Here is a 23,356-nt window from a genome sequence, read left to right as displayed (position 1 = left end):
CAACAGGGTACGCACTGCATCCTGCAATGGGGGGCCAGTCATGGGGCCTCCTCCTCCAGTTAAGGAAATGTTGCTCCCTTTCCTTGGGGCTGCGTTGTGGCTGCACTGGCACTGGAAAGTTGGATCGGATTTGGCCCTCAGTCCCTTCCCTAACCACAAATTCCTCTCCTGCTTTGTGTGCCAGGAAGGGAGCAACTTCCTGTACATCCCAAGCACCTGATCTGGTGGGTTCAAGTGCACAACAATCTGTAACTAAGCTCTCCAGCTTCTGAAGGGGATGACCTTGGGCCAGTCACCACCTCTCAGACTGGCCTACCTCACAGGGCTGTTAGGAGGGGGGAATAAATGATTCCCTTGAGGCTGGAAGGGGTATTTTTGGACGTGGGGGGGCACTGCTGTCTCAGCCCCCCGTCTCCTGCTCTTCCTCGTGTGCGATTGTTTGAATGACTGGTGGCGCCTGGAACACTTTTCAGTGGAAAGGTGTCCAGGTTTCAAATCATCCTACTTGCAGGTCAAGCAAGAAGCAGCCACCCTGAGCTCCCAGCGGAAGGACAAGGGCTCAGAGTAACACGCCGTTCTCTGGCTCTTGCGGCGTTGCCAGCGGCCACGAAGCGACCCACTAGCCTTCCTTGCCTCTGCTGCGCCCCAGCAACAGCTGCCAGGCCAGCGAGCAGGGCAGCCCCGCGTCGCACCAAAGCACCAGCTCCATCATCGCCAGCTCTCCAAGGGAAAAGGGGAGGAGGGCGGCGCTTCCCCCGAGCAGGGCGAGGCACTCGGCCAGCTGGGGAGGCGTGTCTGGCTCAGGCTGCGCTGGCTGACCAAACATCCTACTGCGCTCCTTCCTCGCAGAGACAGCATGGGGAAGCTCCTGGCGCTCGCCCTGGTGGGCATCGTGGGCGCGCTGATCGGGGAAAGGACCGTGTCCCTTCGGTAAGTGCCCAGTGGGCAGCGCCCGAGCCTGATAGGAGAGCCCAATCCTATGCTTGTCTGCTCAGTAGTAAGTCCCATTGTAATCAATAGGGCTTACTCCCAGGTAAGTGTGGATAGAATTGCAGCCCGAATCCGAAGTCAATCCCATTGAGTTCAGCCTGCTCCCCCTTTGCAGAGTTAAGCGCGCCTAAACCTGTGGGTTGCAGTGGGGCTTTGGGGCACACTTTAGTTAGGATCGCGCTGCTTTTCTGTTGAGCCACCAGACCCCCTGCATGGAGGGAGGGAGGAGGGTGGAGCGAGAAACAGGCGCTGCCCCAAGTTCGGTGACTTGCTACACTTGGTTTCAGTTTTGGCTTTGGTTGTTTGCACGTTTTCTGGGATTAAGGCTGCAATCCTATCTACACTTACCTAGGAGTAAGCATCATTGACTACAATGGGACTTACTTCTGAGTAGAGATAATAATAATAATAATAATAATAATAATAATAATAAACAACTTTATTTTTATCCCGCCCTTCTCCCTAACGGGACCTAGAGATGACTAGGATTGGGCTCTAAGAGTCCAAGCCTATGCATGTCTACTCAGAAATAAGTCCCATCATAGTCAGTGGTGGCTTCCTCCCAGGAAGGTGTGGATAGGATTGTAGCCTAAGCCATTTCTGCACATTTCTGTTACATATAGGCGACATGGATCAAATGTGTACACCTGTGGGTCAGGCAGAAATGGGTTAAGCCCCACTGAACACAGTGGAACTTCCCAGTTGACATGGAAATTTTCGCCTGTTGATGCGCATGTCTGTTGAGGGCTATGGGAATTAAGTTAAAGCAGTGTGTTGGCATCCTTCAGTCTCAGAAGACCATGGTGTCACGCTCTGAATGGTGGCTCTGGAACAGAGTGTCCTCTCCAGTGCGCGAAGCCTGGGTAAAGTAGGTATGGAGGATAGGCTGTTACCCATGCAGCAAATCCCCCCTCTCCACGTCGCTGAAATGGTCCAATGGAAAGGCAGAGGCCAATACGGTTGGTTCCAGCGGCATCGCAGGAGTTGCCAGAACGTGACTGTGTTCAGCCATGAACTGCCTCAGGGACTCCGGCTCCGGATTTTGCCTCGAGGTTGACTCCTGAAGCCTTTTCCATAACTGGATGTAGCCACAAGGCAGTGGAGGTTTGGGATCAGAGTTTTCCTTCTCTCAGATGAGCCGCCTTCCCAGGCTGACGAGTCCCATCTACCCGGTGGCTGTTTAGTCGCCTCTTACGACAAGTACAGCCAAACTGAGGGCCTATTCTTATCTCCAGCCCCCAGGGGTAACCACAACACTACACAGGTGTTTGAGGGATGGGTCATTTATTAGCAGTACCATTGGAGGACATGAGGCCCATCTCCAACATCAGCATAGTGTGCCTTGTCAATTGTCCAAAAACGGATGGTGTACCTTGACAATTTTAGCACCTTGTCGGTGTGCTGTGAGATGAAAAAGATTGAAAATCACTGCTCTAGATCTTGACCTGGCATTCAGTCCTGTTGAATTCAGTTGGACCACCTTCAGTGTAAACAAGTAGCAGTGGGGTAGCTGTGTTAGTCAATAGCAAGTAAAACAGCAGAGTTGTTGTGGCACATTAAATAAATACTATCTTATTTAGTGTAGAATGTAGACTGTAGAATCTGTTTTCCTAGACTACAGGACATGTCCACTGACTCTTCTGGACTGTAGTTCAGGAAAACGTGTGCCAAAATGGTCTTACTCATCTTTAAGGTATCCCAAGACTTCCAGCAACTTACATTTTGGATGACAGCTGGAGATGACCTAATTCTGCAGAGGGTTGGACTATAGAAATATGAACAGATTTCTCTGTGCCTTGAACCTCAACGAATGAGACACTTTTTAAGCCTCAGAAATGCTTCCTTTGGAGAGCTGCTGGGCAGTTGGCCAGAAAATACATTCTTTTGTTGATTAGGACATGACGGAAAAGCAGGAGGAAGAACTGGGAGAGGGTCAAGTGGAAGCCCGCAGCCTCTGGGGAAGAGCAATGGCTCTGTTCCAGATGGCATTTGGAATTCCATGTTCAGGTCCTGTACTGCAGCGCCATTGCACATGGCTTTGAAAGTGCTGAGCTGGCTGTAGAGTGAGGATTTGCCAGGGAGGGGGGCCCCCTGTCCCCTTTGTTTCTGTAGGATGCTGGAGTGTGTGGGAGGGAAGTGCTTTAGGCTTTCCCAGCCCACTAGTGCTCCCATGCAGATTGCCCTCCTGCTGTTTTACAGAGTGTTTTTCCCCCCAGCAATGCACTGAAAAAAGAAGTAAGCCCAACTGGAAAGCCCAATCACTTCATGAGAATTTACTTCTGTAAGGAGAGTTAGGGTAAGCACACACCCCAGTAGCCTTCTTCTACCCCCCTCTTTGAGATTTAGAGAAAACTTTGCTGAGATAGCATTCCATCCCACCTGGTTTAAATGTCTCTGCCCTAACTTATTATTAGTAACAGCCAAGCTTGCCAGAGGAATAAGGCAGAAGCAGTGCTAGATTGCAGCCCATTCGTAGCCCCACATGGCCTGAGGCTGCTACAGTGGCCCTTCCTTTCATTTGATTTCTTCTCAGGTTCAAAGTACACCTAATGGCAGTGAACTGTGGGTTTGTCTGCTGCTGTCATGTAGTAGTAATAATAATATAGGCATTTATATACCGCCTTTCTTGGTCGTCAGATTTCTCCTCAGACTTTAATTCAAGGCGCCCATAGGGATTTTTACAACTGAAGAAAGGTTCTGTCTTTCAAGAACCACACAACATTTCAGATGGATCTTTTATGGTCTGTTATCACTTTCTGGCCTCCAGGTTCCTCCCACACAGGCTGACAAGCAGCTCCTTCATCTCTCCAAGAGCAGGTGGAATAACTCGGCTGGGTTTGTCAGCTGCTTCAAGGTCTCGCCATTCACGGTGCCGGTGGCCTCAAACTGGCGACCTTCAGATGTTATCTTCAGGCAAATGGAGGCTCAAACCTCTAGACCAGACCTCCTGCCCATATGACCTCTATGTATAAAGCTATAAGTGGGAAGAGGGGTGATGCTGTCAGCAAAAGGGGGCACATGGTGGTAAAAGAGACCCTCCTTCCACCATTGGCTTACTTCTTTGCAATTCCCCACTCCCCAACTCCATTTGCTTAGAGAATCCCAGCCTAAACTACCCTGGCCTTGTGCTGCAAAAGGTTGCACGCTCATGTGCCAAGATGATTTGCTCTTATGGAAGTGTGCTGCATTGCCGGTCTGCTGTGTTGCAATCCTGCTGATGCCTTCATAAAGGGGGACTTTTGTACATAGTTCAGAAACAGGCCAAACAGGCTTCTAACTGTCTGTAGGTATCCCTTTCCTATTGTGCAGTGAAGAAATGGTTAATGTTGACTTGGTGTCTTGTTCTCTATTATTGTTGTCTTCCAAAGAACTTGCATGCTATGGAGTAGCAGGGGATAAGATCAGGCTGTTAATCTCCTACCTATGTACAAGGTAGTCTCCAGGGATGGATGGCAAATGATGCTTCATTTAAATACATTGTGGTAAGCAACCTGATACCTGTAAGGCTGCAATCCTATACACTCTTCCATCTTTATAAGTACTCTCACTGTACAGATTTTTGCAACTGCACACTTTTCTTTAGTGCTCATTATGTGGGTAGCAGCTGTAATCTGATTCTGATCCATTGGCAAGGCCAGCTCAAGGGTTTGTTTTATAGCTCTAGGCAAGACTGGGGTGTAATAAAATGCAGATAGTGCAGAAATTGAGAGTGCTCAGCAGAAGAGAAAAAGCCTGGGAGTCTGACTTTGAACCCATCTTGAAATTTTTTGCCCTGGGCAGATTTCTATTTATTGGCACAGGAAGAAAGAAGAATGGTGACAAACAGGTGTGGGAAAACATTTTGGCCCAAGGACCGCATTGGGGCAAGGAAAATGTTTGGACAGCCATAATGCACACTTGTTGCTATAATTACCAGATAACTTTGATTCTAGCCCTGTTTTTATATGCAGGTGGAATAGCCATTATGAGAAATAGTCCAAAACCAAAAATTGCTTGCTTAGTTATGTGCAGCGCAATCCTATCTCGCGCTGGAACAGGCAGGCCAGGAGGCCTGTGCTGTATCCAGCACAAGAAAGGTGCCCAAAGTGACTCAGCTGGAGGCAAGGGGAAACTCTTCCCCTTACCCCCAGGTAAGCTACTGCAACCCCAATGGGTCTTCTCAGACTTGTGCCACCTCAGAAGGTGGCAGAAGTCCAAGGAGAGTGGAGTGGCTTGCAGTTGCTCTGTGCTACTAAGGAATGGGGTTGGGATCTGGCATAACAGCTGGGTTCCAGCCCTGCCTCTCGTTTGCTGCCCACCCACCTCCAGGACCCCCCTCTGCCTGCCCTCCCCCTGCCCTGGAACACCTCCCACCCGCCTCCTCCCCAGACCCCTGCATCGGCCAAGCTCGGTGATGCAACCTGCCTGGGGCAAGCCAGTACAGACATGCTTTACGGCACGTTTGCAACCCTCCTGGGCTGGTGCAAGGGACTTGCGCTGTCCCAAGGGCGCTTTAGGATTCCACCCTTCCTTATTTATGTATGCCATTATTTTTTCACTGTATCAATGGGATATCATTTTTTTTACTGTTAGGTACTTATTTTTGAATAAGTGTAAGAAAATGATTGCATATCAGTAGCGTATAAATTCAGAGTCAGGAATGATGGTGACACCAAACAACCACAGATTGTCCACATGGATATGACACCTTTGCTTTCTGTTGGTTTGACTGGCACAGACTTTGTTTCATGCACAAAATTATTTAAGATGTATACAATTACCTCCAAGGTATGTGTATAAGGTGTGTATGAAACATAAATGAATTTCATGTTTAGACTTTTGTCCCAGCGCTAAGGTATTTCATTATGTGTATGTAAATATTCCAAAATCTGAAAAAGATCCAAAACACTGCTGGTTGCAAGAATTTTGGATAAGAAATACTCAACCTGTATATGACTTGCATGCCTAACATGCTTGCTCATACTCAGCCCTGTTGTGGTCAGTCTATTTGCATATGTCTGTGCCCTTCTTTCATGCACATGCACACACCAAAGCACTGTGTGGGAGGGAGAGTGCTACATGTGTATGGGCGCCACCAGTAGCATACTAGTACAAAACACTAAGTTTTGTATGCCACCTCATTGCAGCCCCTTCCCTTCGGAGCCATTCCTGGTCGCTAGAGTATGTCTCCGAGGGGGGATGGGCCACTTGCACACTTTGGTGAGGCGCCGTGCAAAATCTAGTGTTTTGCGCCCTCTCCAGCTACACTACTCGGCCCCGCCACATTGCAGAATGTGCAGGGGCAAAGGTCTGAAGAAGAAAGTCTCACTAATGATGATCAGAAAGAGCTGTTTAGGATTGAAGAGGAGTCTGATGAAAGTCCCAGATATATGAAGAAGGGCAATTTATGAAATGACGTTCTGAAATGACATTCTGACATTTATGAAATGACATTCTCCACTAAGGAAGCTGCAAGCATCTTCTGAGTCCAGTAGGACTGAGCAGTAGAGGTTGCCATGAAATGGCTGGCTGAGGCTCTTTTACTAACTAGGAATATGTTTCAGATATTTTAGGAGAATATCTTTTAAAGAACTCAACTAATGGCTGACATTTTAATGGTAGAAACGACATTTTGAGTCTCAGTCAAGAACTAAGTATTTCTGCAATCCTATATTTTTTCACAGTATTGGAGAATTTGCAAGGAGCCATCGTCATCGTTGGCAACTTTCAGTCTCAAAAGACTATGGTATCGCGCTCTGAAAGGTGGTTCTGGAACAGCGTCTAGTGTGGCTGAAAAGGCCAATTCGGGAGTGACAATCCCTTCCGCACTGGGAGCAAGTGCAGTCTGTCCCTGATCTGTCTCCCTGGCTATGGGCCTTCCTTCTTTGCCTCTTAGCCTCAGACTGTTGGCCAAGTGTCTCTTCAAACTGGGAAAGGCCATGCTGCACAGCCTGCCTCCAAGCGGGCCGCTCAGAGGCCAGGGTTTCCCACCTGTTGAGGTCCACTCCTAAGGCCTTCAGATCCCTCTTGCAGATGTCCTTGTATCACAGCTGTGGTCTACCTGTAGGGTGCTTTCCTTGCACGAGTTCTCCATAGAGGAGATCCTTTGGGATCCAGCCATCATCCATTCTCATGGAAAGCGTGTCGGAGATTGTTGAGCCAAGGTACACAAAGTCATGTGTACGCAAAGGTACACAAGGAACATCCTTCTGTTCAGATCGCTTAAGTAAGAAACTGGATGTGCATTTGGAAAGTCCTCAGGAGAGCCCACTGGGGCTCAGTGGCTCACTGGAGACCCACTGGTGCCAAGTCCTCAGGAGTGATCCCACTGGGAAGGTCTATTGTGCCAACCCCACTGAAGTGAATGGGAGCTAGAGAAGGTCACAATAATGCTCTTCTGTTGCTCCCCAGTCAGTCTGAACTGGAGATTTCCCCAGTGGATGTGCCTCAAATAGTCCTCCTGACTCTTGCGTGTCCTTTAGGTGCTCTGAAAGGCAATATTTGCTGTGTGCTTTGGCAATCTCTTTAAATATTTGAGGGTTGCTTAAGTGTTTTTCATTTTGCAAGTTAAACATTGGCCAATTCATTTCATTTTTAAACCCTCCCCCCGATTTCAGTGGGAATTACTCTAATGTAAATGTGTCTAGGATTGAATCTGCAGCCATTTTTTTTCTTTTCAACTATCTCTAGCTCGTCGCTACCGGACTCGAAGTGTGGTGACCCAACCTATAGCATAGCCTGTGCTGAAACAAAGGCAGTGTGTCCCAACAATAAGTGGGTGTTTTGCAGTTGCCTTTACTTGTCGTCAGGCAGTGGCACTCTGTTTTCCAGGGTATTTCTGGCCGAGTACTTTGAACGAAGTGAGCAGCCCAACTTGGATGTGGTCCTGTGTCAACACATGAGCTGAGGCATGTTCTGCAGCAAGAAGCAGGGGCACTGAGTCGCCAGTGGAACAGTTCTGCTTCTCTGCCCCCACTTGCCTTTAAGACTCCATTATTGTCCCCTCCGGATAGCACAGCTTTGCAGTGATGCTAGAAGGAGAGGGCCAGCTCTCCATGGACCTTCTAAGTGAGGCATAAGGGGCAGTTTACTCTGCCAAGTTTTCTCTGCAATTTCTGGGTGTCTCATTGCACTGGTGCTGAATGCACTGGAGCTGAATGCCGAGTGCTGCACTCTGCTGTCTCCAGGCTCCAAATGTATGGGAGAGATAAAGGCAGCAAGGGTGTGGTGCAATTGGGTCCTAAAACGATCGGTTCCTCATGTGCATCTCTTGGAAGTCACTGGTTTTAGACGTGCAACACAGAAAAGGAGAACTGCTGTATCTGCTAAAAGCAACAGTAGTTCAGGGGGGCTGCAGGGGCTTGAGTCCACTTACCCGATCCTCCTGCAGCCTCCTGGGGGTGCGGGGAGTCCTGCGCGATCTTCTGCAGGGCTCCCTGCAGCTTTGAAAGTGAAAGCAGAGCGATCGCACCCTGCTCTGCTAAAGAGGCCTCTGCCGCCTCTCCACTTGCACTTCTGAAGCTGCGGGGAGCCCTGCAGAAGGTCACGCAGGGCGCCCTGCACCTCTGGGAGGCTGCAGGAGGCTCGGGTAAGTGGACTCAAGCCCCTGCAGCCCCCCTGAGCGGCGCAATCCTTGGGATTGCGCTGCTGCCTTCCCCCGCCCCCGCTGCCTCCTCCCGCCCCTGCAAGAACTTAGAGCACCTCAAACTATCCCTGAGAGTTTGTAAACCGCTGACCTAAGGCATTGATGACACATATTGCAGTGCTTATAATAAATGTTTCCACTCACCGAAAGACTGTGTAGCATATTATCTACCTCAGGTAACACTTCAAAGCAATGTTTATGCTACTTTTTTCGTTGCAGAAATAGATTTTGCACTTCACGGGAAGTAATACCAAAGCGGCTTCCAAACTGTCATCTTGTGAAAGGAATTGGTAGGTCTCTTGCATGATTTGTTTACATTTTAGGTAATTTCCTACTGAATCTGGTCAAGGGTTCTTTCTTTCTTTCTTTCTTCCTTTCTTTCTTTCTTTTGCGCTGTATCTTGTTTTTTAAACAGGTGCTTGACAAGCAGCATATTGGTAGAACTCAGCAGGAAAGAGCAGGTCTTGAGTTTATAGGCCAGATAGCCTATGAATAACCCACCCCCTTTTAACAGCATACTTGGAATTCAGGGGAATTAGGACCCAATTGACAAGGCCTAATCCTATCCAACTTTCCATCGCTGGTGCAGCCATGGCATGCACTGTGTCCTGCACTTGAACGGGAAATCATAGAGGCCTCCTCAAGGTAATGGAACATTTCTTCCCTTTCTTTAGGGCTGCATTATGACTGCATTGGCACCGGAAAGTTGGTTAGGATTGGCCCATTAGTACTTTGTAAACGTTTTCCCCTTTGTAACAACCGTGTCAAACCCATGGGGTGATATCCCCAGGAGGGAAGGATTTTGGGCAGCCCAGTCCTAACTGAATTCCTGTGCCGCAATGCAGTGGCACCAGCATAGCTTCTGCTGTATCTTGTGGAGGAATTTCAGCTGCTGGCTATCTCTTTGGGGTATGGGAACATTTGTCCCCTTACCCCAGGGTAACCCCCAGTAGCTATGGTGGGTCAACTCGGGCTTGCACCAGCGATATTACTGGCACAAGTCCATGTTCACCCATGCTGGCAGATCAGGCCTGGGAAAAAAGGATAGGATATGGTGCATGATGCCACTGCCGATCCCACCCTTTTTGGATCCAGTCTGTACCCCCTGCCTTTGTTGCTGCCCTCCCCTGCCCTGTTCCGCCCTCTCTGCCCTTTCCCTGCCCCTGTGCCAGACGTACCTGCTTCAGCAGGCATCCCTGCGAGTGCCAGGGGGAAGTCTCTGGCCCTCCTGCCAGCACTGCTAGAATTGTGTCGCAAAGCGCTTTATAGCTCTATGGCTAAGCACACGCTCCACTGGTGCACCTAGGCAATACAATTGGGCCATGAGTTCCATGGAAATGATGCCTGACTTGTCTTATTGATTTGAATGGTGCTTAGACACAACTTATATTCTTTGAGCACAACCTGTGCCATCTTGATTGACAAGAAGAATTTTCCCTTTGTATGGGACACATCTCCTCAGATCCTCCTTCAGTCAAGGTGGATTTAATGAATCACATAATTTATATGCAGTCTTTGCACAGAACTGTGCCCCAGGCAATGCAGAAGAAGTGAAAATACAGGAGACATTATTATCATTATTAATAGAAATAGTTCAACCTAAAATCTCAAAATAGTGGAAGTACAGTACATAGGTCTAAGGTGATATACCAACCCCTTCCACCTCAGTCCAAGACAGGCAGGGTCATTTGGTTCGTGGCACTCCTAAATCTGAGATTCAGAAGTTGGGCTCTGGTGATGCCACATAGTTGTTTAATATTGAATATCCACACAAAAAATCTGCTACCGGGATGGAGCCATAGTAAAGTGATGAAAGAAATCATGCAGGGGTTGGAGATTTTTTAAAGAGGGATTTTTTTTCAAGTTTTTTTCCCAGTTGAAAAATGGCAGTGTTTTGTTCTTCACCATTACGGTTGTGAGAACCAGTAATCTGCTGCAGAATCCCCCTCCTCTCCTTCCACATTGAAGGGAGAAATTGTAGCAGCACGCCAGCGGCACACACTACATTTTGTACAGAAGGGATGGGGGAGGCAGCACAACCTGAATCTCAGGCCAAAAGACTGAGATCTGGCAACCCTATATATAGTGCCTCCAGGAAAGGGGTTGGGCTGGTATAACTGAAGTTCTGAAAGATGGAAAAACAGAGTATCCCCTGCATTAGTGGGTAAGTTTTTAGAACACTTAACTAAAGAAATGTTCTGATGATCAAATGCCAGCATGTTTCTGGCAGGGTTCATGTTTCTGGCTCATTCCTGTGTCTAGGAAGGTTTGTGATGATGGAGATGAAGATTGTCAAAGAGTGATGGGATTGCAGATGGGCTGCCCGCCACCAGTAGTAGTATGTTTGTCATCCTACTCCCTACATTTGTTCTGCCTTGAAGACCTTCCTGTTAACAGTTCATTCATAAGCTGTTGCATCATAATTTAGAGCAGGGGTGCCCAAACCCCGGCCCTGGGGCCACATGCGGCCCTCGAGGCCTCTCAATGCGGCCCTCAGGGAGCCCCCCAGTCTCTAATGAGCCTCTGGCCCTCCGGAGATTGGTTGGAGCCCGCACTGGCCTGACACAGCTGCTCTCAGGGTGAGGGCGACTGTTTGACCTCTTGCATGAGCTATGGGATGAGGGCTTCCTCCACTACTTGCTGTTTCACGTCTGTGATGCAGTAGCAGCAGCAAAGGAAAGGCCAGCCTTGCTTTGTGCAAGGCCTTTTATAGGCCTTAAGCTATTGCAAGACCTTCATTCATTCATATAAGTTCCACCCCTAGTATATTAATTTATGTAAACTTATGTAAATTTCTTCAAATTTCAAATGTAAATTAATTCTTTTTTTCTTCGGCCCCCGACACAGTGTCAGAGAGATGATGTGCCTCTCCTGCCAAAAACTTTGGACACCCCTGATTTAGAGGCATGAACGGCATGACCGATTTCTAGACAATACATTTCTAGAGGATAAAGTTCCACCATACATCTGTAACTCTGTAGTTTTTCATGCCATCTATGAGCAAATAAAAACAGCATTGTTAAACAACTTATATAATCCATTTGATTTTAAAGATAACCAAAATGACCCCAATGTGGATGCATCAACTGCATGTTCCGAAATTGAGAATGATCTGAAAGTACTCAGTACTGTAGTGTGTGTGTGCATGTGTGTTTTAAAAAGATCTTGTTTTGCCACTGCATGCTTGACTTTTGTGGATGTTTGCTCATAATCATTCCCTCCTCTTTGCAGAGTTTGGCTCAGAAGATATTGAAATTCTTCCCAATGGCTTGGCTTTTGTTAGCTCTGTAAGTATGTCCGCCCACTTGTATTTTTCAGCATGTGGAAGGATGAATTCTACTTCATTGTGCACTGAAGGGATAGCTGACAAGTGCAAGCTGAATCTCTTTTTGCAGAGGAATCCTCACTCACTCAGTTGCTACACTGACTGAAGTTAAGGCAGTGGTGCTCCAAGGCTTAAAGTGAGCAATAATGGAAGTTAGTCTGCAATCCAGTGCATGCTTACTTGGGAGAAAGCCCCATTGAACTCATTGGGAATGACTTCTGAATAGACATGCATAAGATTCTGGTAGTAGTGGCTGGTCACAAATGTTTTGTAGATGTGGGAATCAATTATTCCCTGAGCTTCTGAGCTTCTTGTAAGTTGCTTGTGCTTTCCTATTGGTTGAGAATGCTCTACAACTTGTGACAACCAGGTTTTATTGTGGCAATATAATGTTTTTTGTCTGTGAGTGTAGTGAGCTTTCCCAGCAACAGAACCTCCTCGCTAAAGTCTCTTCTTTGGGTGCACTTGGCTGCAAAGATTAGAAAGCTGGTGACTGGTCGCACTCCAAACTCCATCAGGATGGGTGGAGAGCATAAAATAATGGGACTGTTGGAAAAGTATGTCATATTTGTTCAGACGTTTGGTGGCAGTTTAATTCAATGTTTTTGTATTTTCTTTTATTTTCCTGCTTTTAAATACCGCCCTCAGATTGCTACTCTTGTGGGCTGCCTTTTTTGTGTAATGTTTGTTTGCTTCCTAATTCTTCTTTTTAGGATGATGCATAGATTTTTGTTTTTAACCAATGTGGATGCCAGTAGTGTGAGAAGGGCAAGATCCAGGTGTGCTACAAGGATTAATTGTAATGCAAGAAAGAGGTGAAATTTTTGATAGCTAGCCTGAGCTCGTCGGATACCTGTACCAGGTTCAAAGGGTGGGGTAGACATTTTTAAACAAAGAAAAAAGTAAGACAATCCCTAGGGAAACTGTGACTGAGGGCTATGATGGGTGAGAGGAGTAATTGTATACAAGAGATCTCCCATCATTCCTTTCTTGTTTGTGCTGCCTTTAGATGTATTAGGGAAAAAAAGATGTTAAGAGGTCTGTGCACAAATCAGTGACAAACTTTTTTCCTTGTTACTCTCAATGCAATATTCTGGACTGTTATGTGAATGAAGATTTTTTGCTTCTGTGTTTTTAAGGGTTTGAAATACCCTGGGTTAAAAAGCTTTGCACCAGGTAAAAGAGGGGAAATACTTCTGATGGATTTAAATGAAAAAAACCCTCGACCAACAGAACTAAGAATCAGCCGTGGGTTCGATTTGGCATCTTTTAACCCTCATGGGATCAGCACATTCATTGGTGAGGGTAAGCAAACATGCCCATAAGGGATATAAAACAGACAAGTGAAACACATCACTTCCTGTCCTCCCTCGTTGGATTCAGGGGGACCATAAAGTGCTAAGCCTCAGCTGATAACTGTAGTTGCTAAAACTTGCATGCCTGCTCAAGAACGGTAGCAGCTAAAGTTAGGCAAAGAAATTGAACGTAGGAGGGGGTGTCAGGTACAGCCGAAATATATGCTCTGTCTGTTTAAGACAATTAAAGTGGGGGGGGTGTTTTATAAAATAATTGCACAAGAAAGCACCCATCCTCTCCTGTCCCATCCTGTCCCACCCATCCTCTCTATGACTGCGGAATAGTGGCAAATTTTGAGATTTGCTTCATTTTTGCCATAAAAATAGAGGTGATGAAGAGAACATTCATGCTTCATTGTAGATTGTAATGAACCTGCTTGATTTTTCAATTTTGCTAGATGATGTCGTTTACCTCTTTGTTGTAAATCATCCACAATCCAAGTCAACAGTGGAGCTATTTCAATTTGTAGAGGAGGATAATTCCCTTGTGCACCTTAAAACTATCAGACACGAGCTTCTGCAAAGGTACAGAATACCAAAACCACTCTCCCTTTGATTTTCCAGAGAACAGCTCAGTTTAGAAGTCATGTTCCAAAATGTACTTACTGCTTATAGAGAGAGCTGTGAATATCAGCACACTTGAGGATGGAAAGAGGGATACAACCTGGGTGGCTGGCAGCATGTTTTGAATGCCAGTTGCAGGGGAACCAGTGTGTAAGAGGGCTGTTTGCCTACAGAGACCAATTGTGGGTTTTCCAGCCAGCCACCTGATTGGGCACTTTGGGAGAGAGGATACTGTCCTATCTAGATGGACCTTTGGACTCTTCTTATGACCTGATCAGACCTTGGTGCTTTCTGGCCATGAAGCCTTTTGAGAAATTAATGATCATGCACTACCTGGAACATCATTTTCTGTCTTCCTCTTTGTTGTAGTGTGAATAATATTGTGGCTCTGAGTCCAGACAGTTTCTATGCCACCAATGACCATTACTTCACACACTTCTTCATGATGTTATTGGAAATGTTGCTGGGCTTGCCCTGGTCAAATGTTGTTTACTACAGCCCAAAAGAAGTAAAAGAAGTGGCAAAAGGATTTTACTTTGCAAATGGAATTAACATTTCACCCAGTGGCCAGTAAGTATCTAGTAGACTACATGGCTTATATAATGTGAAGATGGTTAAATGTTGCATTTTCAAGGGCATAACCAAAAAATCAAGGAGTGTTTATGGTGACTTGTAGTCCGCAGTTGATCCCAGGAGGTATTTGTGTTCTCCTGCCACAACATGCTACCAATTCAGAAATGAAAGCGGTATTAAGAGGCAAGACACTCCTATTTACAAATTTGGCAAGTGACTGAACTGGGACTTTTAAAGTTGCTAATTTGGTAACCTGAGATACAGGAGATGGTGGGGTGACATGCATACATTATGCACCATCCTCACATAATTGGGGGGGCAGTTTGAAGCCAGTTTGTGGTTTGGGTAGACCATTGTTGGACCTTATGTGAATGTTACAATAGACCAGCGATTTTCAATCTTTTTCATCTCATGGCACACTGACAAGGCACTAAAGTTGTCAAGGCACACCACCTGTATTTTGACAATTGACAGGATGCACTTCACTACGGTGTTGGGGACATCCCCCAATGGCCCTACTCAGAAGTGACCATTCCCCAAACCCTCGCGGCACACCTCTGGACCATTTCAGGCACTCCATTGTGGCATTGTGCAGTGGTTGAAATTTACTGCAATAAAGGGGGTATGCAGAACTCTGCCTCATTCCCAATCATGCAAACATGGTTTGAGGTATCAAGATTGTTTATCTGAACCAATCTGTGGTGTGGTTGATGACTGAAACAAGGACGAATATAGAGAGAACTACCTGGTTTTTCAAACATTTTAACGAATATTTAAAGAAATATATTCAAGAAATAGATGTTTAGCATTATAGTACTAAATATTTATGATCAGTTGTCATCAATACAAGCCCTTCTATTTATGCGTTTCCCAGAGTTTTCAGAACTGGAATATATGAAGAACATTAAAAATTGTTACGCTCACTTTAGTAATGTGTGTGACGCTTTTCAAAGTTGAGGCTTTTCAACTTTAACAGCTAAATACTTAATCAAATAGTAAACATCTAATTTATTGAATATTTGATCAAATTATTATTTAAAATGCCTATATGCCATTTTTCAGCCCCCCAAAATTAAAAAAATATACATAGCAAACTAACAGCACAGCCCTGAGCTGCCCGGGCTCCTAGTACCAAGAACGGCTGCCGCCTGATCCTGCGCGCCTCAGGCTACCATAGGCGGCGCCTCGGGAGAAGGGGACTTTCGTCCCCTTCTCCCGGGTAAGGAAAGCAACCCCACAATGGAGCTATTCACTTTAGGTAAAAAGGTAAAGCCGTTTGTGTAGGGCGCTGAGCCCTCCACGAACGGATAGGATCCGGTAGAGAGTAGTTCCACCAGACCCGCCTCCTGCCTCCCCACTCCCTCCCCCTGACACGCTTCCCACCTGCCCTCTCCCTGCCCCCCACTTCTCCGTCACGCCTCCCCCACCCTCCTGCTTCCCTGCTCCCTCCCCGTCACGCCTCCCGCCCGCCCTCTCCCCACCCCCCACTTCTCCGCCATGCCTCCTCCGCCCTCTCTCCCCCCTCCCTGGAACGCCTGCTTCCCGCCCCCCTCCTCACCCTCACTTACTGTGCTGCGGCTCAGCGGTCCATAAGACCGCCAAGCGGCGGAGGCTGGGCACCCACCTAGCACTAGCCCAGCACTAGCCCAGTGCCGGCCAGCACCGGGCTAGCATGGGCGGTAGCCCGGCAGTAAGTGTTGCAGGCATGCTTTATGGCACGTTTGTGACAGTGCATGGCAGCACGAAACTGCGGCACCGAGCTCAGGATTGGGCTCTAAATATGATCCCAAATTACCTAAACCATGACAGGAAGAATAGTTATGAAGGCTTAGGACAGCACTTTCCAAACGTTTAAGCATAATTTTTTAAAATGAAAATCTATCGCAACCCACAAGACAAAAAAAAGATATAATAATAATAATAATAATAATAATGGTATTTATATACCGCCTTTCTTGGTCGTCAGATTTCTCCTCAGACTTTATTCAAGGCGGTTTACATAGGCAGGCTGATTAAATCCCCGTAGGGATTTTTACAATTGAAAGAAGGTTCTGTCTTTCAAGAACCACAACAGTCCAGATGTTTCACTCTGATCTGGTTTCACATTCTGGCCTCCATCCTCCCACGCTCAGAGCAGATGGAATAACTCGGCTCAGCTTGTCAGCTGCTTCAAGGTCACACGGTGCCGGTGGCCTCGAACTGGCGACCTGCGGATGTTATCTTCAGGCAAATGGAGGCTCTACCCTCTAGACCAGACCTCCTGCCCAGAGGTTTCTTATATAGAAAGAATTATTTTATTTATAATTATTAATTTATAATAATTATGGTCCTGTGCTCCCAAGGCTGCTAGAGGCTTTATGTAGGTGTAGACATTTGCTAGATTCTCCCTAGAAATGGAATGCCTAGAAACCCGCTAAGGATAGTTCCTCCCCCTCTTCCCCAAACCATTACAGCCATTCCAGGGTACCCAGAAGGCTGAACGGGGAGAGCAAGATGTGCAGTTAGGGATTTCCAGGCCTGACAGCTGAAACTGGGATCACACGGTGATTTCCAGCACGTCAATTACTAGAGAAAATCAGAAAATGTGACTTTTGAGACTTTGAAGATTACTTCACACTACAGGTTAGCATTGTAGCTAACAATTTTCTTCTGTAAACTGGGCAAGAGTGCTTGCAATGTTGTTGGTTTTTTTAATGTTTCAAAAACTTTCCACCACCTACCAAAAATCGGCTCCTGACCCACTGGTGGTTCCCGACCCACAGTTTGGGAAATACTGGCTTAGGACATAGGAAATATCTCATGCACATGAAGGAGCTTTGTTGCTATCTAAGGGCCCGATCCTATTCAACTTTGCAACGCTGGTGCAGCTGCAATGCAGCCCCAAGAAAGGGAACAAGCATTCCCTTAGCCGGAGAAGTTCTCCATGAAAGCCCCCCTACTACAGGATGCAGCACATGCCCTGTTGGCATGGCTACACCAGTGCTGGAAAATTGGATAGAATTTGGCCCTAAAGCTGGAGGTCATTTTCTGATGAATGAGACGTTCTCTTTCTTCATTCAAGGTATATCTATGTTGCTGGTATCGAGGGTCATAACATTCAAGTCTTTGAAAAACATGCAAATTTAAGTTTTCAGCAAGAAGAGTTCATAAAGCAGCGTACAGAGCAAACTAAACATGATCCCAAAGAACCAAAACTGTGGCCTAGTTATGAATAGCTGTTCCATGTGTGGAAAGGGGTTTGGTTGCTGTCTAAAACTGGAGGACATTCACCAAAGAATAAGACTTTCTCTTCTTTCATTTAAGATATATCTACGTTGCTGATTTCCTGGGTCATAATATTCATGTCTTTGAAAAACATGCGAATTTAAGTTTAACTCCTGTAAAGGTAAATTTTGACTCATTTGGAGCCCAACTGAATTTAGGTGTGCTTTGGAGATCTGAAGGAGTACAGGGGTGTTTTGTTGTTTTCCAGAACTGATCTGCATTGATATAATTATCTATGTAACAATGTGTATGCATGAACCCATGCATTAGTAGTTTAATACTGTTGGCCCTTGGAGAATTGTTGGCAATATGCTTCTAAGGCACCATCCTTGAAGATCTGGACCCATGTGGCTAGCCAAGAAATGCAATCATCCACCGAAGGCTTCTGCTGGCCAGCATACTAACTCCTGAATAGGATAGGGGCAAGGACACTGTCAGTCTGTATTGTAAAGGGTCCAGAGGCATCCACTGGGGTAATGAGGATTTTCTCTAATGCAGTGGTTCTCACATATTTAGCACCGGGACCCACTTTTTAGAATGAGAATCTGTCAGGACCCATCAGAAGTGATGTCATGACCTCAAGTGACATCATCAAGCAGGAAAATTTTTTAACAAACCTAGGCTGCAATCCTACCCACACCTACCCAGGAGTAAGTCCCATTTACTATCATTGTTAAAAGAATATACATAGTAGCTTGTTAAAAATACAGGTCTGTAACATTTCCCCAAATGAAGTTACATACCATGGTAGGATCAAGTCTAATATATTAAAAACAAAATATTGAAATGAATGGGGACCCACCTGAAATGGGCTCAGGACCCACATAGTGGGTCCCAACCCATAGTTTGAGAAACACTGTTCTAATGAATCTATAGTGTTGTTGACTGGCTGCTGTCTCTGAGCATTGCTTGCATTGCATTAACCAAGGTTTGCAGGTATGTCTAGGCTGGGTAGACCCCATGAAGTTCAAGCCAAGATGAAAGAATTCCATTCTGAGAAGTGAAGCAGGGTGGAGCTGCCCAAAAGGTGCAGGAAGGTAGCCTGAGGACACTTCCTTTCCTTCTCATTAGCTTTTGAAAGGTCTACCTTGATAAGCAACTTAGGGCGCAATCCTAACCAACTTTCCAGCACTGAGGTAAGGGCAATGCAACTCTGAGGAAAAGGAACAAACATTGCCTTACCTTAAGGAGGCCTCCGTGACTGCCCTCCAACTGCAGGATGCAGCACATGCCCCACTGACACAGTTATGCCAGTGCTGGAAAGTTGGTTAGGATTGTACCCTTAGGAGAGTTTTGGTTAGGGTAGCAAGCAGTATTTATGTGGATTCTCAATAGAACTGTGGTGCAGTATAACTCCACCAGGTGTCTCCCATCCAATTGCAACCTTTGTTTGCTTTCTTCCATCTGCTTTAGGTGCTGCAGTTCGACACTCACATTGATAACATAGTTGTTGATCCTTATACTGGAGACCTTTGGTTAGGATGCATTCCTGGTGGTCTGTTCTTCTTCTATGATCCGGAAAAGCCTCCAGGCTCAGAGGTTTGTTGGAATTTCTTTAGCATAACAGAAAAGACATTTGGCAACTAACCAGCACATGAAGGGGCACCAGAATCAAGTTACAATTCTTTCTTTAAATTCACATCTGGCAATCCTTTTTGACTTATATGCAGTCGAGGACATAATAAGAAATTCAGCTTTTCAGAATTATTATTATTATTATTCCTTTTTACTCCACTTTGGTCAGATCTGAGCTGGAGTACTGTGTCCAGTTCTGGGCCCTGAACTTTCAGACACGTGCAGCAAAACTGGAGCGGGTTTAGAGAGGAGCAGCAAGGAAGATCAGAGGTCTGGAGAACAAGCCCAACAAGGAAAGGTTGAGGGAACTTGGTATGTTTAGCCTGGAGAAGAGTAGACTGACAGGGGATATGACAGCGCCCTTCAAATACCTGAAGGGCTGTCGTATGGAAGCAGGAACAAAATTTGTCTCAGTTAGCTCTGGCAATAGAACAAACGGGTAAAAACTGCAATAGAGGAGATAAACAGATTCTTCACTGTAAGGGCTGGAGATGCTTTGTTTCCCAAACTGTGAATCGTGACTCACCATTGAGCGTGGGTCATTCCCCCTTAAGGGTCCAATAATAGGTTCCCAAAGGCACCGCAGCAATTGCGGGGTCCCAGCAATATTTGAGTGTACCTGGGAGGCTGCTGACGTGTCCACGAGGGTCCTGGAGACTCACAGCCCCCTCCATGCAACTGCACAGAGCTCCTATTAAGAACATAAGAACATAAGAACAGCCCCACTGGATCAGGCCATAGGCCCATCTAGTCCAGCTTCCTGTATCTCACAGCGGCCCACCAAATGCCCCAGGGAGCACACCAGATAACAAGAGACCTCATCCTGGTGCCCTCCCCTGCATCTGGCATTCTGTCATAACCCATTTCTAAAATCAGGAGGTTGCGCATACACATCATGGCTTGTACCCCATAATGGATTTTTCCTCCAGAAACTTGTCCAATCCCCTTTTAAAGGCGTCTAGGCTAGACGCCAGCACCACATCCTGTGGCAAGGAGTTCCACAGACCGACCACACACTGAGTAAAGAAATATTTTCTTTTGTCTGTCCTAACCCGCCCAACACTCAATTTTAGTGGATGTCCCCTGGTTCTGGTATTATGTGAGAGTGTAAAGAGCATCTCCCTATCCACTCTGTCCATCCCCTGCATAATTTTGTATGTCTCAATCATGTCCCCCCTCAAGCGTCTCTTTTCTAGGCTGAAGAGGCCCAAACGCCGTAGCCTTTCCTCATAAGGAAGGTGCCCCAGCCCTGTAATCATCTTAGTTGCTCTCTTTTGCACCTTTTCCATTTCCACTATGTCTTTTTTGAGATGCGGCGACCAGAACTGGACACAATACTCCAGGTGTGGCCTTACCATCGATTTGTACAACGGCTTTATAATACTAGCCGTTTTGTTCTCAATACCCTTCCTAATGATCCCAAGCATAGAATTGGCCTTCTTCACTGCCGCCGCACATTGGGTCGACACTTTCACCGACCTGTCCACCACCACCCCAAGATCTCTCTCCTGATCTGTCACAGGCAGCTCAGAACCCATCAGCCTATATCTAAAGTTTTGATTTTTTGCCCCAATGTGCATGACTTTACACTTACTGACATTGAAGCGCATCTGCCATTTTGCTGCCCATTCTGCCAGTCTGGAGAGATCCTTCTGGAGCTCCTCACAATCACTTCTGGTCTTTACCACTCGGAAAAGTTTGGTGTCGTCTGCAAACCTAGCCACTTCACTGCTCAACCCTGTCTCCAGGTCATTTATGAAGAGGTTGAAAAGCACCGGTCCCAGGACAGATCCTTGGGGCACACCGCTTTTCACCTCTCTCCATTCTGAAAATTGCCCATTGACACCCACTCTCTGCTTCCTGGCCTCCAACCAGTTCTCAATCCACGAGAGGACCTGTCCTCTAATTCCCTGACTGTGGAGTTTTTTCAGTAGCCTTTGGTGAGGGACCGTGTCAAACGCCTTCTGAAAGTCCAGCTATATAATGCCCACGGGTTCTCCCGCATCCACATGCCTGTTGACCTTTTCAAAGAATTCTATAAGGTTTGTGAGGCAAGACTTACCCTTACAGAAGCCATGCTGACTCTCCCTCAGCAAGGCCTGTTCGTCCTATTGCTAAGGCCTATTGTCCTAAGGCCTATTGCTGAACAGAGCTCACTCTCTCTTCCGCAGCCCCCCCCCCAGTACGTTCAAATTATTGCTGGGACCCCGCAACACTGCGATTGCTGTGTCGCCATTGGGGCTTCCCCCCTTGCTCCCGCCCCATGCCTGTAGGGATTTACCAGGTTCCCTACTCCCTGGCAGGAGTTTGGGAACCTCTGCTTTAGGAGGATTTCCTGCTACAGGCAGGGGATTGGATTAGATGACTTTGTAGGGTTCTTTCCAACTCTGTGATTCTATTATTGGCAAGATTGTCTTAAGATTCTATTAGTTCTTTCAACATACATCTTTGCAAACCTGACTCATGTATATTTGGAATTTGAGGTCCTAGCAAGAGGGTCTTCATGGTAGTTACTACAAGTTATTTATAAAGAAGTCATGCTTTAGAAGTAGTTACTAGAAGTTATTTATAAAGAAGTCAATGGTAATTTTTGCCACCTTTCAGGTCTTTCGCATCCAGGACATCCATTCTGAGAAGCCTATAGTCACGCAAGTGTATGTTGATGATGGATCGGTGATTCAAGCAAGTTCGGTAGCTGCAGTGCATACCAACAAGCTGTTTATCGGCACTATATTTCACAGAGCTCTTTTCTGTGACCTGTAACTTCCATAACCTATAACTCTTCCTAGACTGTACAAAAATGGGGAAGTCTGTCTTTGCCTGAGCTTCCTACCACCAGGGCTGGAGCCAGTGTTTGTGTTTGGGGGAGGGCCATGAGCACTACCAACTCCAGAGCCCAGGTCAACCAGGTGGGTAGAACTGGGCTCTGGGTTGAACTTGATGGCCTCTATGGCCAAGGTTTGCTGGGTGGGTAGGCCTGGGCTCCTGCCTGGCCTTTCACCTGGACTTGGAGCCCAGATCTACCAGCTGGATACACCTGGGCCCCCATACCAGCCAATCTCACCAGCACCCACCCAGTGGGTATTCCCCTGGCACCTGATTTTGCTCCCCAGCCCTGCAGGTACTGTTGTGGCTAACTGCTGCCAAAGCTAGCATTCTGGTGGTTGCTGACACTTCATGGTGTCATGAAAGGCCATCTGGAAGTGTGCAGATGACCCTGCATGTGGTAACAGTGAAGAGGAGTCCCACTGGTGCCAGTGAGTCACCAGGCTAGGTGGAATGGGGTAGCAGCCAGTATGGGCAACTTGCACTGGATCCTCTCCCCACCAAAGCTAACTGGCATGTTCCCTTTGTCTCCTTGGATTTGTGCCAGCTAAAGAGGTGGCACAGGTCCGAGTGAAACCTATTAGTGACTGAGGAAGCTTGTGGAGGTAAGGGAAATATTTTCTCTTTCCCCTCCCAAGCTAATAGGTTTCACTCAAACCTTGTAATTTCTCACTGTCCATTTGTTCACAGGTGTTGAGGCAGAAATGTAACTAGGGTGGAGAGAGTGAGGCATATGCCCCGGGTGCAAAAATTACAGGGGCACAAAAATGTTAAAGAACAGGGTGTGGTGGTTGCCTGAGACCTAGAGAGTCAATTCCTGCTATATAATCATCTCAGTTTATTTTTAAATAAATAAATATATGCACTCAATGAGTCAAATGAATATATGCACTGGATGAGTCATTCCTGGTTGCCCCGAGTCCAAACAAGGCAGTTCAGGAACAGATATGTTAAACCCCACCCACCTCTTGAGACTGGGAGAAAAGAGCTGGTTTCCATTTTCATTGCATTGAGAGTCATTTGTAGGCACTTAACTGATCACGCATATTGGAAACACTCTGCACATGCATTAGAAATCATTGCATTGAATGAAATCATCTTTCAAATATGATTTCCCTGATGACAAAATAGCAAATAAAAACTATTGCTAATAAAAATTGGAATGCCAGACATTGCCCAGCAGTTGAATCCAGGAGGAGAACCGTGTGTGGACTGAACATGCCATTCCGTATTCAGTTAAGGCTGTGGAGGTGGATCTCT

The 23,356-nt window shown here is 46.5% G+C and overlaps 1 protein-coding gene across 1 annotated transcript; it reads left to right on the top strand.

The window, feature by feature from the left end:
* Nucleotides 1–847: 847 nt before the first annotated feature.
* LOC136651470 (serum paraoxonase/arylesterase 2-like) lies at nt 848–22,550 on the top strand. Its single transcript, XM_066627887.1, has 9 exons — nt 848–930; nt 8,834–8,904; nt 11,846–11,901; nt 13,079–13,244; nt 13,693–13,819; nt 14,228–14,428; nt 17,735–17,816; nt 19,109–19,234; nt 21,875–22,550. Exons 1-9 carry the CDS (start codon nt 857–859, stop codon nt 22,031–22,033), a joined length of 1,062 nt encoding a protein of 353 aa, XP_066483984.1. The 5' UTR covers nt 848–856; the 3' UTR covers nt 22,034–22,550.
* The last annotated feature ends 806 nt before the right edge of the window (nt 22,551–23,356 follow it).

Source organism: Tiliqua scincoides, chromosome 5 (assembly GCF_035046505.1).
Source record: "Tiliqua scincoides isolate rTilSci1 chromosome 5, rTilSci1.hap2, whole genome shotgun sequence".
Classification (NCBI taxonomy): Eukaryota; Metazoa; Chordata; class Lepidosauria; order Squamata; family Scincidae; genus Tiliqua; species Tiliqua scincoides.
The sequence above is the reverse complement of the archived record's forward strand: the minus strand, read 5'-3'. Positions and strand labels throughout refer to the sequence as shown.

Coding starts and splice junctions, on each gene's coding strand:
- LOC136651470 (XM_066627887.1), top strand. CDS start 857: ATGGGGAAGCTCCTGGCGCTCGCCCTGGTGGGCATCGTGGGCGCGCTG. Junction 931..8,833: donor GAAAGGACCGTGTCCCTTCG/GTAAGTGCCCAG, acceptor TTTTCGTTGCAG/AAATAGATTTTGCACTTCAC. Junction 13,820..14,227: donor AGACACGAGCTTCTGCAAAG/GTACAGAATACC, acceptor TCTTTGTTGTAG/TGTGAATAATATTGTGGCTC.